This window comes from Apteryx rowi, unplaced genomic scaffold, assembly GCF_003343035.1.
Source record: "Apteryx rowi isolate R43461 unplaced genomic scaffold, aptRow1 scaffold_203, whole genome shotgun sequence".
In the NCBI taxonomy this organism is placed as follows: domain Eukaryota; kingdom Metazoa; phylum Chordata; class Aves; order Apterygiformes; family Apterygidae; genus Apteryx; species Apteryx rowi.
In genome coordinates, this window is record NW_020448342.1 from 1,404,031 (window position 1) to 1,420,811 (window position 16,781).

The window sequence follows — 16,781 nt, forward strand, 5'->3', positions numbered from 1 at the left end:
TCCTCTGGTTTCATTTGTGAATCTCACTCTTTGTAAAATAAGGCAAAAATAATTGTCCAAACTAGATGCAATTGGGCTCCATGTTTTTTTGGTCGTACTCACTATTTTTTTTTCTTTTTTTTTTTTTTAGCGTGTATCTGGCTTCTAGACCTCTTCATTGAAACTTTGTTCATATTCTTACATGAGTAATACTGTTGCTGAATGTCAACACTAGACCACAGTTATTGACAACCTCCTGCATCATTAGAGCACAGATTCATCATAAAACCCACTAACCTTCATATCCACTACTAAAAAAACCCCAATATGATACAGTAACCTACTCTTGCAATAATTATCTTCATTATTCCAACATCTAAAGTTGGATAACAAATTAAGGTCGTATAATTAAACTTGTCCAGATTTAATTGCAAATTAGCAATTATAAAAAGATCCACCAGTAAAGCAGATAGGCACCATTACAAAGCATATAAATACAACGTCATTATAAAAAAGCAAATTGCTTCCTAATCCTGAAGTTACATGACTAGTGTTGTTCAAAACAAGTAGCCTGTATCACTTTGTGATCTTGACTGAGCTTCCAAATGCCCAGAGAAACACCTAAAGGTATCATTTAGAGACAGTTACTAAAATGCTGGTGGCTATAAGACTGTTGATTATGAAACCTGTGAATTTATGGTCTTTGTTCCTCTGTAGCTTTACTGTCATCTGTTATTGCTATGTAAGTGCTTTTGAAATGTGACATTAAGAAATCTTCCCCACTGAACCAGGTGTGAGAGCCAGCTCCCATGCCAAAAAGAGCAGTTGGAAGTCTGGATGCACTGACATCCGAAGAAACTGGAGGAGGTTGCCCCCTTCTCACTTTCTCAAGATTTCTTGGAAGCACACTAAAATTATCCAGAAGCCAATGTTACAGGAAGCTGCTCAGAAAACCAGTTACTCAGAATGCAACTATGATCTCCTACCGTCTTGCCAGCAAGGATACAAAGAAAAACACTGTAACTGACCTGTGCTCCAATGCCATGTCTACAATGGCATGTCTATTATCACAGTAAATGACACCACACTATCACAGTTATGAGTACTGTATTTCCCTACTGATGAGGATATTCAGGAGACAAGAAATACCACACACTGAAAAAATGGAAGAACTCCTCCCTGAGCCAGATACTTGCAACTGGAATGACATTTTCTCAGAACACCTATGGGGAAAGCTATTTGATATTTTGATTTTCTTAGAATAGACATACCCAATAGGCTGCAACAGCACAGGAAGAAAGAATTTTGTCAAACCGTTTGTCCAACCGAATACGTGTCCTGCCACATATTTGCTCTAAAGGCCATGGATGCACCATAGAAACTCCTGTTCTAGGAAAACAATTTTAAGAGCTGCAGTAGTTGGTATACTCATGACATCAGTTTAGGTGAGTTGCACTAGCAGTGCACCCAGCCTAGCTAAAACAGTTCTGTAAAAACTGATTTAGAAATGAAAGTGTGTTTAGTGTGTAACAGATTATGCATGCACTCTCCTACTTTCTTCTTGATGAAATAATCTAGAAGCACTTTATTTGAAAGCCTTACATACAGAACAAATATCATCAGCTGAACCAATGCGCAATACTTCCTTTGACCATATTAATACTCAAAGTCTATACATTTATTTCAACGTTACAAGACAGGGAGGCTTTCTTCTCTGCTGCTGCAGGACCTCCATGCTGACGTGTTCATTCTCAACAAGCTAAAGGCTGCCGCTTTGGGGGAAAACCCAGGCATTTTTCTTGCAGTTTGTCACTAAGGGAAATATCCAGAGGGCCCATGTGCAGGGTGCTGCTTGCAGCCGGTGGGTCAGTACTAACTGGGATGCACAGACAGCTGGGAGGAGAAACACCCACCAGAACTGCCTAGGGTACACGTCATTAGGGAGACCCACCTGTGTTAAGAGGGAGCGAGAAAATAAGGAAAAGGCATCAAATCTAATGTGCTAGGCTTAAGTCCTCAGCAAACTTAGGGGTTACTGGTTATTAAYGTAAACCATAAACAAACCACATTTAGATGTTACTATGTTTATTATACAGTAACAATCTGAAATGCTGTAGATTTGAGTTTTAAATACAATTGGAAGTAGGTTTCGTGACCAGCCCTGAACTGTGGTATCTGTGATTTTTCTGTCTTTTATTTCCTTGAAAGAGAGATGTATGTAGCAAAAGTGTCAAAGATGATTTGACATCCCTGAAACAGAGGCCTTGAAAATAAATGCCTTTTAGTACTTTTGTTGTGAAGAGAAACAAGGCTAATTTCTGTACCACAAATAAAGTTCTCCTTTGTTTTTAGTGGCTACTCTCAACTCTATTTTGTTGCTTCAGTGTTTCTTATTGCTTTACGTAAAATTTGCATTCATTGACAACGTCAGTTTACTCTGACTCTTACACTAAGCTTTGAACTAATTGCTCTCAATTAATCTGTTCCACTCTTTGATAGCTTATTTATCAGATTGGGAAAGATAGATTTAATGGTGCTTGCTGGAAACAAGTTCTTTAATTGGAAACACCAGAGTGTTTAGCTCACTTCGTGCTCTAGCAATTAAGGACAATTTGGAAAAGCGTTTTTCCCCCTGCTATTGTCTCCTTGATTAAATTTCCAAAGAAGCAGACAAAACAAATGACAATACCACCTAGCAATATTGGTTCAAATAAAAGCCCAGCAGCCAAATTACTTACTATGAGAAATGTGAACCATCCCCATCAATTTCAATGCTGTTACATTCATTTTGCTGTATCTTTGCTTCCCAAGTAGGTAAATGGCAAAATTTCTTTCAAAATGCATAGCTCTATGCCTGCCTTTATATAATTATCCCTTTCCACAAATAAGCCAAATCAACAGAAGAAATTATTTTTCTTGATTAAGCTCCCACATTTCTCTTGGGATGAAACAAAACAAACAATTAATCTTTCCTTATTTGTTCTCAGAAGAACCTGCATCCCTTAAACGTACGATAACCAGGGTAGCTGTGGCAGGCAGTCGGCAGCAATTAGGCTTGTGCTGAAAATGAATGGACTAGAGGCAGAATGCCTAATCTGCTGAGAGTTTCTACAAGAGGGCAAGGTTACACCAGGAAAATTCCCTTGCTGCGGAAACACTGTTAAAAATTACCACTTGACTTCAGCATAATTAACAAGGTTTGGGAATTTATATGAACTAAGTAATTGAAAAGAATTAGCAAGAGATATATACATTAATCTTCACCAGTTACAATGTGCTTAATGAAATTAAAGGGTCTACTTCTACTTCACTCTGTTTCTGCAAACTTTTTTCACCTATAGAACAAGAAAAAGTTTATTAGAGAAAGACAACAATAGTTGCGAGAAACGAAAAAGAAACTGCATCACAAAACACAATTTTTTTATTGATACTGTTTGAAGGTTTTGCTGTATACAAATCATAATATTTATCAGAACAAGAAACTACAAAAGTTTCTGATTTTAATCCATGGAACAGCAACAGGGAAAATCCATATCAGGACGTATAAGTTTAGGCATCATTTAGTGATGCTCATTTATTCCTAAATATCATGCAGTTAAAGTCAAGTCTGCCTCAATCAAGACATACTACAATCAACAGATTCAGCAAAATGAGCATTTTTTACTCTGAATTAAATCCACATTATATTTGGATTACAAAGACAATGAGCAAGTGAAAAGAGAAATATAATGGCGAGCAGTGCTGGTATGTGTGGAAGACGACAGTGTTATCACAAGATAATAAGTATTTACGATTTTCCTGTGCTACCTTATGAACACAAGACCTCCTCCCTTTAATTTACCCTGAAATCCTTCAACATATCCTTCAGAAAACACATGGAAGACTGCATAAATGCCAAGAAAAGGCAACACACAGAAGAGAACTATTTCTAAGGCAGGAGAGCCTCATTTACCACAGGACCAAAGCAGAAGGCTCACTGACCACCTTCCCATGACCTGCCTGAAGACGCCCAGTCGCCTCCCTGTCTGCTCGCTTCTCTGAACTACTCCTGGACCAGTTCATACCTCTTTTTAGGCAGCCAAAGAATTTTGCAAAGAATTTTTTTGCTCCTGTGCACTTTCCATGCAACACCCTTAAAGCAGATGCTCAAGAATTATTACTCATTTAATTGAATATCTCATTTAATTGAATATCAGGTAAAACACTGTTAGAAGTTTCATGATGGTGGGTCCTTCAGAATGGTCTGCAGTACATTGAAAACTACAGTATACATACTGCACTAAATAATACACACAAATCCAAATAAAAAACGCTAACGTTATTATGGGATACTTCAAAGTATTCAATATTTGTTTTCTTCCTCTCACCTCCTGATGTGGCCTGTGTCTTCTGTGCAAATTCAAATCCTGCTATAAAGGATTTCCTCACGAACTTTTTTCCTCAGTCATCCACTTCCTCATGAACTTCTCCTCAGTCATCATGGGCTGTTTATAAATGATTTAAGAATATTAACGATTGATCCTCACTCACTCAAAGAGTGTRGGCAGAAGAACACTATCAGATTGCATAAATGCAACCATTTGGCAGACCTAGGACTAAACCACCTGATAATTTAGGTTGCACATTACTGAACAGTCATAACAGAATAGTTACACACGCAGTAACAGTAATAAGTAAGAGTAATACTCTTTCACTGGAGAACAAAATCTTCCCTTCACTGGCAATTCATCAAGTATCTTTACAGAATAGTTTTGAAGAAAAAGACCTTAAGATTTAACTTGCCTTGAAAAGCCTATCTGAGAAAGCAATCACCATTTGTATGCTACAGAATAAGAATTAGCTTATGTAAAACAGCACACAGTTGGAAAGGAAAATGTGTTTAAAATGCTACGGATTGATTTAAAAGATGGGGGAAACTGAGTCATTCTACTATAATACAGGTCAGGATAATAAAGATCCTTTGCAAGAACTGTAGTTCTCTCCTTCCTTTACTATAATGAACAAAAATTGACTTTTTTTTTTTTAAACAGACAAGCTCATGAAAACCTATTAAATATTCACTAATGAAAAAAAGATAAATTTGTCTGCATGTCAAATGAGGAGTTGCCTTCTAGACCAGAAAGGTGACTATTCTTTCCTTTATCATGACTAAATAAAAGAAGTATCCTCAAACTTTGTATTGCTCTAGAGGGAATCACAGATCCTAGAATGATTGACAGGCAGCAGACTACAGCAATGATAGTAGTAAGCCAGAAAATGTGAAATCAAGTTTTAATATTCCTAGTTCAGCTTTAACTGTCTGTGACATCTTGAGCAAAGAACTTAATTTCTTTGTCTCCCCTCTCAAAATATCTTATAGTTATTTAAAGCATATGCAGGTCATGACAGGAACCATTTCTTGCTGCGTATATAGACACAGTTAGTACAGTCTGATGTCCAATTTAGCTGGGGCAAAAGCTTGTGACACTATAGTGTTATGATACATAGAACAATTAAAGGAGAATGAGCACTTGCAGATGGCTTCTAAACCTGTCATGATGTTTAATGTAAATTGTGCTTTTAATTGAAAAATATTTCCTTTGATCAGCTCTGACATGTAAGAATAAAATAAGAGTGAGGGTCATGCAGCACAATTCTATCAGCAAAGAAGCAGATTTTTGAAGATAAAGAAAAAAACCTGAACTGTAAAACACAGAGTAACACTGCTTACGAAGCAAACTGTAACTTTTAAAACAAACACAAACTAGTTAAATTTCCTAAGCATGCTTGAAAAAAGCCTGGAATATTACCACAGGAAACACCTTTGCAAAAAGGTACTCTTAATAAATGGTTCTCCTTTAAATTATCTGCAAAACTATTTTGCTTTCCTCTTTTCCTTTGCTATCTACCTCCTGTTAGCAAATATGCAAGCCTACATCTGTCAAACACACTTCTTTAAAACCAACAGCCCTCTAAAAGCAGCTACCTATCCGCACCACCATGGAAACACGTATGCACAACAGAATCTTTAAACAGCTGGTTGCAGCAGTGATGGATTTAAGTTATTAACTGATCAAAAAAAGATGGATGGTGGTCTGCTTTTCTTAATCTACATCATCATCTAGATCTATTTAAAGATATGTGGTGCACTAACATACTTAGTTAAGGTTTTGATAAAATCAGTAGAATAATCTGCCCTGTTACATTGAGACTGTATCGATCAATAAAATCACTTGTACTAGGAAAGTACTGTTAAGTACTGACAATCCCAGCCATTAATATTATTTAACACTCTGCTCACAATCTTTAATGAGGACAAAGAACATTTTGTCTTTTTATACTTATCATACCATTGCTTCTAGAGCTCCTTATAGGTATAGTTCAACCTTGATTACTGCACACTAGAGTTGSAGGAGGAACACTCTGAATAATTTTGGGTAACAAAGAATTTTCAGTGTCATTAATACATGTGGGTGATTCAACCAACTTTCCAGCCAAACATCAGTTAAATCTTATTTCACTATATTTAACTTTCACTTGCATCTTTATAAAGCTAGATTCATTCTTCCCACTGTATTTAAAACAAAGCTCCTTTCCAGAAACTGCAATCAGGAAGATGAATATTTACTCTGAGCTTGATGGGAATTTTTTTCTGCAAATAAGCCTATTTGGTGTTAAATTAGTTAGAAATAGATCCTAGAATATGTGCACATAGGACAAAGAGAAGGACTGTTTCTCCAGAAATCTTTGTGGCGCTTAATGAATGACACCAGGAAGTCGAAGTGATTTTTATCCGGCTCTCTCTCTCAGATACGGTGAATGGTTAAATAGAAGCCTTGTGAGAAAACACCTACAGGTCAGAAATGCACAGAATAAGATGTAGAAGGAAAAAAAAAAAAAAACAGGTCCACATTTTGCACAAAAGTTGTTAAAGCTTAAAATGTCTTCCTGTGAGTTCAGCTTTTAAATATACAGCCCACTACCTCCTGCACATAAAGCATTTGGGCTTATAAGACAGCTTTACAAGAGGTTTTGCACAGTGGCATCTGACTTGCGCACCTCTTTGCTGCATCTCTGTGACTCAACCACGTGGAAATGGTGGCAAACTTTTTTCTTTTAAGATTAGTGTTCACCATACATACAAGTCTCAATTCATGAAAACACATTTATGTTTAATCTAATTTAATAACAAGATGAAACATAAGGATGTATTTAATTATTTTTAGGACTATATAAGAAAGGCCGTACTGCCGCAGACCAAAGGTCCATTTAGCACTGTATCCCATCTCCAAAAGCAGCCATAAGTAGATATCAAGGAAGAGTATGAGCAAGACAAGCATATGAGATATTTTCCTTTAATACTTTACCAGTTTCCAAAGTTATTTTCAGCTCAGGGATTTTCTATGCCAGATGTAAACTGCTCTTCCATGAGCCTCTCCAGTCTTTCTTTGAACCAGTTTAAACTTCTTGCCTTTGCAACACCCTTTGGCAAAGACACATAGGTCTACAGAAATAACTAAATTCTTAATACAGAAATTCTTAATACATTTCCAAGAGTATTAAGGAGAAAGAACAATAGTAATGAATATTAAAATTGACAAAATGGATAAATGTGATGAATGTGAACTGCACAGAAATAAAATTTGAATAGCTTAACTGTTCTAAGATCATTTTGCTGTTATACTTCCAGAATTAAATAGTAATCAACTTGATTTATTTTTACTTGGCAAAAGCAAAGGAATTCCTCATAAAAGTGTATAAATTAAATACAGAGACCTCAATATTTCTGAAAAGCTCAGGAACAGCACAGGCTCAAAAACTTCTTTTCTTACAAATATTATATTTTTTTTCTTTTTAAATATTGATAACACAAAGCCAGGAACTGTTTCCGTTAGAAAGCACTTACAAATTGCTTCTGATCCTAGAGGCCCACATAAGCCTCAAGTAACCCACAAATCAAGATCCCCTTCACTTTATATGATATCCCAGCTTTTGCTCTGTCTAGCAGAGTTCAAGTTTACTTTAGGTACTACTGTAAGACATTTTTTCCTCTACATCAGAGAGAGAAGAGAAAATAGCACAAAATTGTGCATCACTAAAATTTTGTTTTCCCCACGTTCACACATCTTCTGATCTTCCTCCAACCGGGACAACACTGAAGCAGGATTTCAGCTGTAGTTAACAGAGGAGTATTCTGCTACTGAGAAGCCAAGCTCTAGCCAACGTACGATGTGGAGTACTTGCACACTGGCATCAGGAGTCTAGATGGCTTTTCTGAGTRCAGAGACCAGACTGCTTCATTCTTCTTGAGGATCACCAAGGTTATAAATGACTGGGTTCGCTTTCTTCCTTGTTAAAAGAGTGAGAGGCCAACAGAAATTAAATCATTAAAGCAGTGAAGAACTAATTAAACTTCTCACTAAGTGATGGAAATTTATTTTTTCTTCACAATTAGAGAAAAAAAACCTGAGAAATCAAAGTATCTCACTGCTCAGAATGACAGTGAAAAGGGGCAACAACAGATACCAAGGAAGGTGAAAGATTAGTATCCTTTGTTGCAATATGAAATGCTGCATTAGTTCTGCAGAGCTCTAGAGCATATTTTCCAAATAAGCAACAACTTCCTTTCAGTATTTTAATTAAAAATTTTTTTAATTGAACTCAAAATTTTCTCAAAGCAACATCACACAACTAGATCAACTAAAATCAAGATAGTTCAATAGCTTTAGAATGCAAAAATTCAGATTGATGACTAAAAAGGAATTTTTCTGGGCCTAGGGGAGGTTATTTAAACCTTTCATCCACATTTATTAATTTGTTCATACCCATTGTCCGATTAGAAAAGACTTTATTTATTCCAACTTTATCAAAAGGACTTTAATATCAACATTTATTGAAGCAATTAAAGAAAATCATCAGCTGAAARGACATCTTGGGCCAAATTTTCAGTAAGATAGTTTTCCTTCTACAGTCACCAATTGTAGAAATATCTCATTCATCTTCACTTTTTCAGCTATTGAACTGCTCCCCAAAACATGGTAAGAAAATGAAGATAATAATGGGCAATCATCTCCTTTATACTTCTGATGAACTTATTCATGAAGCAACTACCCAGTATTCATCACTATATATGCTGTTTTCCTAACTCCACCCTGCTGGAAATGAAGACAGTTAAGGAGAAYAGGATTGTATTCTACTTTCTTAAGAGCAGAAATCATAACAGATACTGTTTTATTTATCTTTCTAGGAAGGATTGGTAGGGTTTTTTTTTTTTTTCTTTCCCTCTAAGGGAGTTGCATTTTGGAGAATACTGAAATGCAGGTCAAAGTGCTTCTCAGATCACAAGATTATTTCCTTAAATGGAAAACAAATCTCTAGTCCAGTTGCATAAACTTCATGATTCATTTTGAAGATTTGGATTCCTGAAACTGCTGGAATGCTGAAGTTTACCAAATTTTCAAGTCCCACAGCCAAGCAGCACTTTAACCAATCTTATCTCCAGGAATCAGGACTGTTCTCTTTGTAAAAGTTCAAGACTAAATAAAAGCCAAGTATGTTTTCTTGACCCCAAATGAGGGAGAAAGATTAGCTCTACGTATTATCTCTGGTTACAGACAGACAGAGCAGTTCAGAAGGTTTACAACCCTCTGCTATATACCAGATTCTTGCTGGTCACCAGAACAATTTCTTCAGATCACTCGCACCACAAGAAATGAGTTAGCACTCTGAAGCTCATCAGAAATAAGCGTCTTCTCCAAAACTCCTCTGCATAACTAAATCATTTCAGCAGACACTAGTGGCTACACAGTCCCATCCCAAGGTGTAGGTGCCGCTTCACGGTGGATTCTGTTGGCTACGTCTGTTATCTTGTTGGACTGATATCAGCAAATGATGGGATTTCTTCTGTCCAGGGGGGTTAGAAAATATCTATTCCATTGAACTTTAAAAGGCAGACCTGTCAAAGGGCAAGTCCCTAGGGTAGAGAGACTGGATGGCAATAACATCCAGTATCAGCTTACTGGGACAACAAAATGAACTAACTCCAGATCAGAAGAGGGCAGATGGTTAAATCAGGTTCCTCCCTGCTATCAATTCACTGGAAATAAGGTCCAGAAAAACTGCTCTTCCAAGACTAAATCGTATAAAATTTACTTGCAACAAATACTGATCAGATTGGCAGCACAGCTGCAGTGGCTTCGATAACCAGTTAGATAAGGTCCCTCAGGGCTGTCCTTAGGAATCCCAATGATGTCTCCAAAGTCCAAGATAAACCCAACTACCTGTTCAGTTGTTCCATCCAAATGACTGACTGTTGTTGCACACCAGTATCTGTGCAAAAGGGAGCATATCAAGTGATCTGTATCTTCTTGAAATACACTATCAAAGGAGACCATACTTCTGTATTGCTTTGTGATAAACAGCCAGTCTGAGATCACACAGTAGATTTAAAAAAGACCCAAAAGCTACAATGCTGATTGACAGTCTGCCTATCATCTTCCACATTTGTCTCTAACTTCTAGTACTTTCAAGTAAACAATCATTTCGCCAAACTCACAGAAGTAACATCAGCAATCACAGACTTTTAATGCAAGTCCAATCGGCAGCCGTTCTCAAACTGGAGGCTCCCTATACAACCACCTTCTTGAAATTTGTATGTTCTATCTCTTTGCAACATCAAACTCTTCAAGAAATCTATCAATAGAAGTTTCATGACCATAAACAAATTAGAGCTAAGTTAAAAGTTTTAGTGCAATCTAATACTACTTTCAGAGAGATTTTTGTTAACAATAGTGTAATCCAAGGATTTATTTTAAAAATTTTATATCAGAAACAGCTAGATGCTAATTTCTGCTCTATTACTAGTTATAAGCTCAGATACAGAAATAAGCTTCTATGAGGTCAAGATTTATATCACACAGTAATTGATTTTGGGTGACTGTGAGAGTGCTCTTAGTTGACAGCCACCACAAGGTAATCAGCACAGGTTCAGCCCACCTCCAATGTGAGTAACAGGCAATTGCTTTTTAGTGAAGACAAAACCAGCTCAAATCAAGTCCTACCTCCTATAGGTTAAGATCATGCATGGGAGCAGTTACCATGGATCAGCAGAGGAGCAATAGCTTACCACTTCATACTAGTTTGTCTGAATGTTTGGGCTCCCATTCTGTCTTTCACTTTTTTGCATCTCTTTCCTCACTTATAAATTAAATAATCCTCTTTTCCACTTGTCAGTCAGTTGATTGCTCACAAGCAATCTATATTATTACTGTGCATACTGTTGAATTGCTATACATGTTCTTGAATAAATATATCAGTCCTTACTAGTCAACTGTTCCATAGTATTAAAAATGAAAGTTATAAATTCCAAACTTGTAAAATATGAAAGTCACTTAAAAATATATAAACCAGTCTTTCACAATTCCATGCAGAAAATCAATCTATTATAAGGAGAAAAAAATCCCCATTTGGCTTTCAAAACCACAAAAACCATCTGATGAACATTTGCTGACAATGGATGGGGATAAATTTAAGAAAATTAACTTTTGTATAGCAGTATCTAATAATATTTGGCTTATTCATAGTTTTGCTATTCTTCAGAAAAACAAAGAAATTATTTTGGACTTCTGTCCCTCCACTCCAAGAAACAAACAACATACTCTGAAAGGATGCAAGAGGGTGGTTTCACCATGAAAAGACCTCAAAGATGTGACAGTGTACTGACAGTTGCAGCACTTTCCATCTTACAGCAATGGAATTTATTGCTTTCCTTGCTTCTTGCTACCAATTACAAATTTCATATAGTAATTCTCATCCAAAGTTCAACCATAGAGGACTATACTTACTTAGTTAAACTTATATTAAAAAAACCAGCATGATTAGACCATGTCTGATACAGGTCTGCATTTGTTTGCAATCTTCAGGGCACATTACTTGATGCCCGTACAGGTTTTCAAGATGTAAAATATATAATAAGAAATGAATATACACTGCACTAAATAAATCATTTGGAAGTAACATCTGCATAAACCCTCAACCTATGCATAAGATCCCATTTTTTTCTGAAAAAACAATAACAAACCAATTACCRAAATGGTTCACTAGCTACAGAAATGGTTAGCTAGCAGTACCATGGTAGTAACCAAACTGCTCTTAAAGACTAACTCTCCTTAGTATCACCCGAAAATGTTTGCAATATTTTATATGCATGATGTTAAATTAAAATCTGATCATACATCTTCCGAAACGGTAACGCATTCCTACATTGTGTCCTGGAAAATGCTTAGCACTTTTAAAGACCTGATAACTCAAATGCTTTGATATGAACTTACAATTTCCTAAAATCTGGACCTCATTATTTTAAAATATAAAATTTCATTGTAGATTAGTTTTGTTTTCTGTTAGCAAATTTAAAATTAATGACTGCTTGCCAAGAATATTAATTTTTTTCTTTTTTCTTTTTTAAATTAGTATGCACATTAGTATGGATTTAGCTTAGAGGCTGGCTTTGTTTTGAAGGGGGTGTTAGACCAGATGACCTCCAGCAGTCTCTTACAACCTAAACTATTCTATATTTCTACAGTAGCCACTGGTGATACAACAGGGGAAAAGTTAATTAAATTTACAAGAATGTAAGTTAATCAACTCCTCCAGTAGAGGGGGATGTTCTTTTACAGTTTATCAGCAATTAGAAAGTGCTAACCAATCTACCTCTATACCTTCGCAACAATATCAACCTCATAACAGAAATAAATACAAGTGCCTTAGTAGTGATAGTCTTCAAAAGATAGTTTTATGCAAATCAGAAAAAAGGAAAAAGTCACAGCAAATCACTGTAAGAGAAAAACATACCAACGACAGATAGCCATCAACAACAAAAAGTCCCAACTCCTTTTCCAGATGCGAGTCTTCCAAGAGCAGTTTTCTCCACCCCCATAATAAATGTAATTTTTTAGATGCCACTAATACAATAAAACTCAGAGCAGGAAGGAAAAAAAGGTCTACATGTTTCAATATAGCAATAATAGCAAAATATTTAAAAATAAAAAATGATATTAAAAATAAACTATGTGGCCTGAAACTGTCCCCATATCTTGGAAAAAAAATTAAACTGTATTTTTCTCCTTATTTCCAAACTTCTTTTTAGTAGTTTAATGTCAGAGGCAATACTTTCTAACATCACGTTACAATTCTTTCCTCCTCCTCAATCTGTTTTCTGTTACAAACCTTCCTGAGAATCAGGGAGGTTCCTGAGCAGTGCAGGCCAACATCCATTTGCTGTGATGGCAGTTCACTGTCCATTATGTTGCAGTTCACCACTCCTCCAGCTGTGCCACTGCAACTGTGGACGATGACACAAATCAGACCTCTGAAATGATCTGAGTAAAAATAAAGAAGCCCTACTCTCACTCTTACCCTCCTCCCAAAACAATTATCTTTTGGCTCAGATCATTTCCATGATCTCTTTTAATAAAACAACACTTGCATCAGTACAGCTGAAGGTGCAGTGAACTGGAAAGGTGCACAGAAATACCTTAATCTGGCTTTATCACCAGAAAAATGGCTGTGAAACCACACCACCGGGCTTCTCCAGTTTATAAGAGGAAAGTGTTTGAAACAATCATGGTGAGAGCAGAAATTCCATCTACTAAAAAGGAAGAGATTTATCACCCCTATATTTAGGTATCTGTACGCCCAAGTCATTCCTGAAAACTCCTTTAACAGTTTGTGGTGAAATTCTATGCCAAACAGGTAGAATTTGGTCCTTCAAATGCAAGTGATCAAATAGAACGAGAGGAATATGAGATGACAGGTGCCTAGTTCAACTAAATGAGTAATTCAGACACAGACACATACAGTACAGGGATATGAATTTGTCGAGCTGATTCTTCCCTAGACTGTCCAAACAGAGATGAGTAACAAAGTCTCCTTATTCCTCTTCTGCAGCACTTTTCACTGGTACAGTCAAAATGATTTTGGTAAGAATGACATTCTCCCCATTTTAGGCACAGAAAAATGAGATACTAGTAGGTTCTCCAAAGTTAGACAGCAGCCAGTGGCAGAACCAGAAACAAAACAGAAACAGTCCAGTTTTCTAGCTGCTAAACTCTTCCTAAGTGAACAGAAATTATCACTGCTGCTATGTAACTCATTTTCCACACCTAAAATTGCTCATCAATAAAAGACCCACCTAATACCTGCACTATCAAGATAGTGCTTTGGATACTACCACTCTGAAAAAGGACACAGCTTTCACTGTCACACTGATGAAAGGAGAGACTCACCTGCAAGTACAACTCCAGGCCTTGCCGTCGCTGCTCCAGGACCTTTGGGACCCAGTTCCTGACATGCTTTGAGGGGATCTCTGGCGTTCTTATGAACTTCTTGAGCTGCAGACAAAGAGAAAGAAATCCAGACAAACTCCTAAACACGTTTATGACCAAAATGAGACAGAACAGTTAAAATAACTGCACATAACAGACAACAGTACTGCAATCATGTTACCAACCATCAAGCTCAGTGAAAAAAGCAACAGACTTTATTATATCTCTTCACACCTACAGCTTGCAGACAAAGATTCTCCTGCCCAGCTGCCCTTCTTAGTGAAGAGGAACCCTCCTGACAAATTTCTGGAAATTTTATAAGGAAACTGCAGCAGCTAGGTGAAAACACTTGAAAATGAGGACCCCAAGCCATAGAGGGGAGCCTTGGCTCGAAATGAAGCAAAGCAGTGACAATCTCAGACTGCAAGTGACACCAGTAATGTACGAGGCTGAACCCTGGGAAGCCACCTAGGGGCCGCAGAGGCTGTGGCACAGTGGCTTGAGCTTGTCTCAAAGCCATGACAAGGAAGAAGCTGAGGAGGAAGGAGCATCCAGAATATATGAGRGGGGATTCAACGCCCGGCTCAGCCATGAATGCCCTGGAGATGTAGCATCAGTCTGTCTTGTGCTTCAGTTCCCCATTAGTTAGCCTGGGATCTTGCCTCACAACGTCATTGTTAAGTACTGGGACATTACCTTGATAAGGACAATGACAAAGCACCACTGCAGTAATTTCCCACTCCATGTTTCGGCATTTATGAACAGCTGGCAGAAGTACCAGGCAGAGAGCTAACTGGTTTTCTGGAGAGCTAGCAACCAAGAGAGCAAAATACCCCTCCCTCCCAAGCTGCAGCAATAAATTGACAGTTATGTTTAATAGTTTATATGGAGCAATAGCAAGACTGCTACTGAATATAAGTCTAAGAGCTCCACAACTGTTCCTCTAAAGATTCCCACAGGGGAAGCTTTTATAGATACATAAGGAAATGTGTGTATATGCGTACATGTGTCCGAATAAACACACACAAACATATATTCTGACAACACTAACAATCCTCTTTCCAGAGCAAAATACATTTTCAAAACCAATAAAAATTAACATCTTCCTCAAAACTAAAGGGCAAAAACAATAACTGGAACCGACTCCATTGCATTTTAATAGAAGGTGACATTAGACAGTCTTTCTGTTGGATATTGCCTCTGAGTAAACGTAAGGCAAGGAATGCAAAAAAAGAAACTCAAAATTGACTTTGACATGCATACCCACGGGAGACTGAGAATTTACATTTCATCTTTGAGCTTGCTGAGATGTCACTATAGGAAAAAGCAGTGCCAACATATCAATGTCTCTACAATCACAAGTAACGAAGCTCCAACAAGGAAACCTCAATTGCGCTGGAAATATTCTTCAACTTCCTTATTTCTCAACTGTGCTACATTACAATTAAATGTGAAATGAAAAAAAATACCCCAAACATGCGCTTTTACTGACTGATCTGAAAGTCAAAGTATAAAACTCCATTATTTCCTCTAAAACTCTTAATTTATCAGGAATGTTGAAGAAACTACAGTCACAGCTGTTGCAAACCATGACAGCGCTTGCAGATGAGTAACAAATTGCTTCAGATGGAAAGAGACAAATCCAAAACAATACAAGCTTCCACTACAGCTTAGGTGCTTACAAGATAAATACTCTGTGGCTGACACTTCAGCTGATGATTAACAATCCTTTTTTGCTCTGTGACCCTGCAATATAAAGTATCCAATAAACGAGGGCTAAAACGTGCAAGCATACGTACTGGCCATAGGTATAATGTCCCTGCTATATAGATATACAAAGAATAAGTGATAAGCACATTTTCTTAAGCTTATAGTAATCCAAAAAAATTATAAAATAATAATGATTACTATAATATCTAAGCATATTATGCAAATCTCCCTATGTTAGTTATATTGCTCCAGACTTGTCCACTACTCATGAAATACTTATCTGAGGACAATTATTGTCTGTAATACTTTCCTGTCTGTAACACTGACCTAATGCCTAATTGAAATACTGTTGTCTCTCTATTTTGCTCAAGTTTAAAAGATGGCTCAAACTGTCAATTAAAGAACAATTTTTCCAAGTGCGAAAAGTCAATACAATTTAGAGTACATAGTAATTGTTTTAAAATTGTAAATAACTTGTAAACAAAGATGTGAAACTTCATATTTTTGCAGATTCCACTGCAGTTGTCATAATACTGTCACCTTCTAACATTCTGGTACTAAAAAAAACTACCAGTATTTTAAAATGTAAATGGAAAAAAATATATAAAAGAAAATAAGGAATAAATATAAAGATACAGTTGTATTTTCAGCTACATTTTACAGACAAAAAGGGTTTTATTCTTTCTAAAGATCCACCCGAATGAAAATAACAAAAATTTTGTGCAGATTTGAAAACGCTACTGTAATGTGAAAGGTGCAGACCCTGAAAAGCCTACCTTGCCATTCATGACC

General features: G+C 36.7%; 1 protein-coding gene and 1 long non-coding RNA gene across 6 annotated transcripts in view; both read right to left on the reverse strand.

The window, feature by feature from the left end:
• Nucleotides 1-16,781, reverse strand: part of SNX24 (sorting nexin 24) — an 87,960-nt gene that overhangs the window by 23,950 nt on the left and 47,229 nt on the right. For all 5 annotated transcript variants that reach the window (XR_003253186.1, XR_003253185.1, XR_003253187.1 and 2 more), the window contains one exon: nucleotides 14,241-14,345. Coding sequence is in view for 2 of the 5 variants with exons in the window: in XM_026063929.1 (XP_025919714.1) it covers nucleotides 14,241-14,345 (105 nt within the window). In the remaining 3 variants the exon portion in view is untranslated. The remainder of the gene's footprint in view (nucleotides 1-14,240; nucleotides 14,346-16,781) is intronic.
• Nucleotides 3,383-7,741, reverse strand: LOC112965156. The gene is made up of 2 exons (XR_003253188.1): nucleotides 7,326-7,741; nucleotides 3,383-6,808 (listed from the first exon to the last, which is right to left on the reverse strand). It is a non-coding gene; the product is annotated as an uncharacterized LOC112965156 (long non-coding RNA).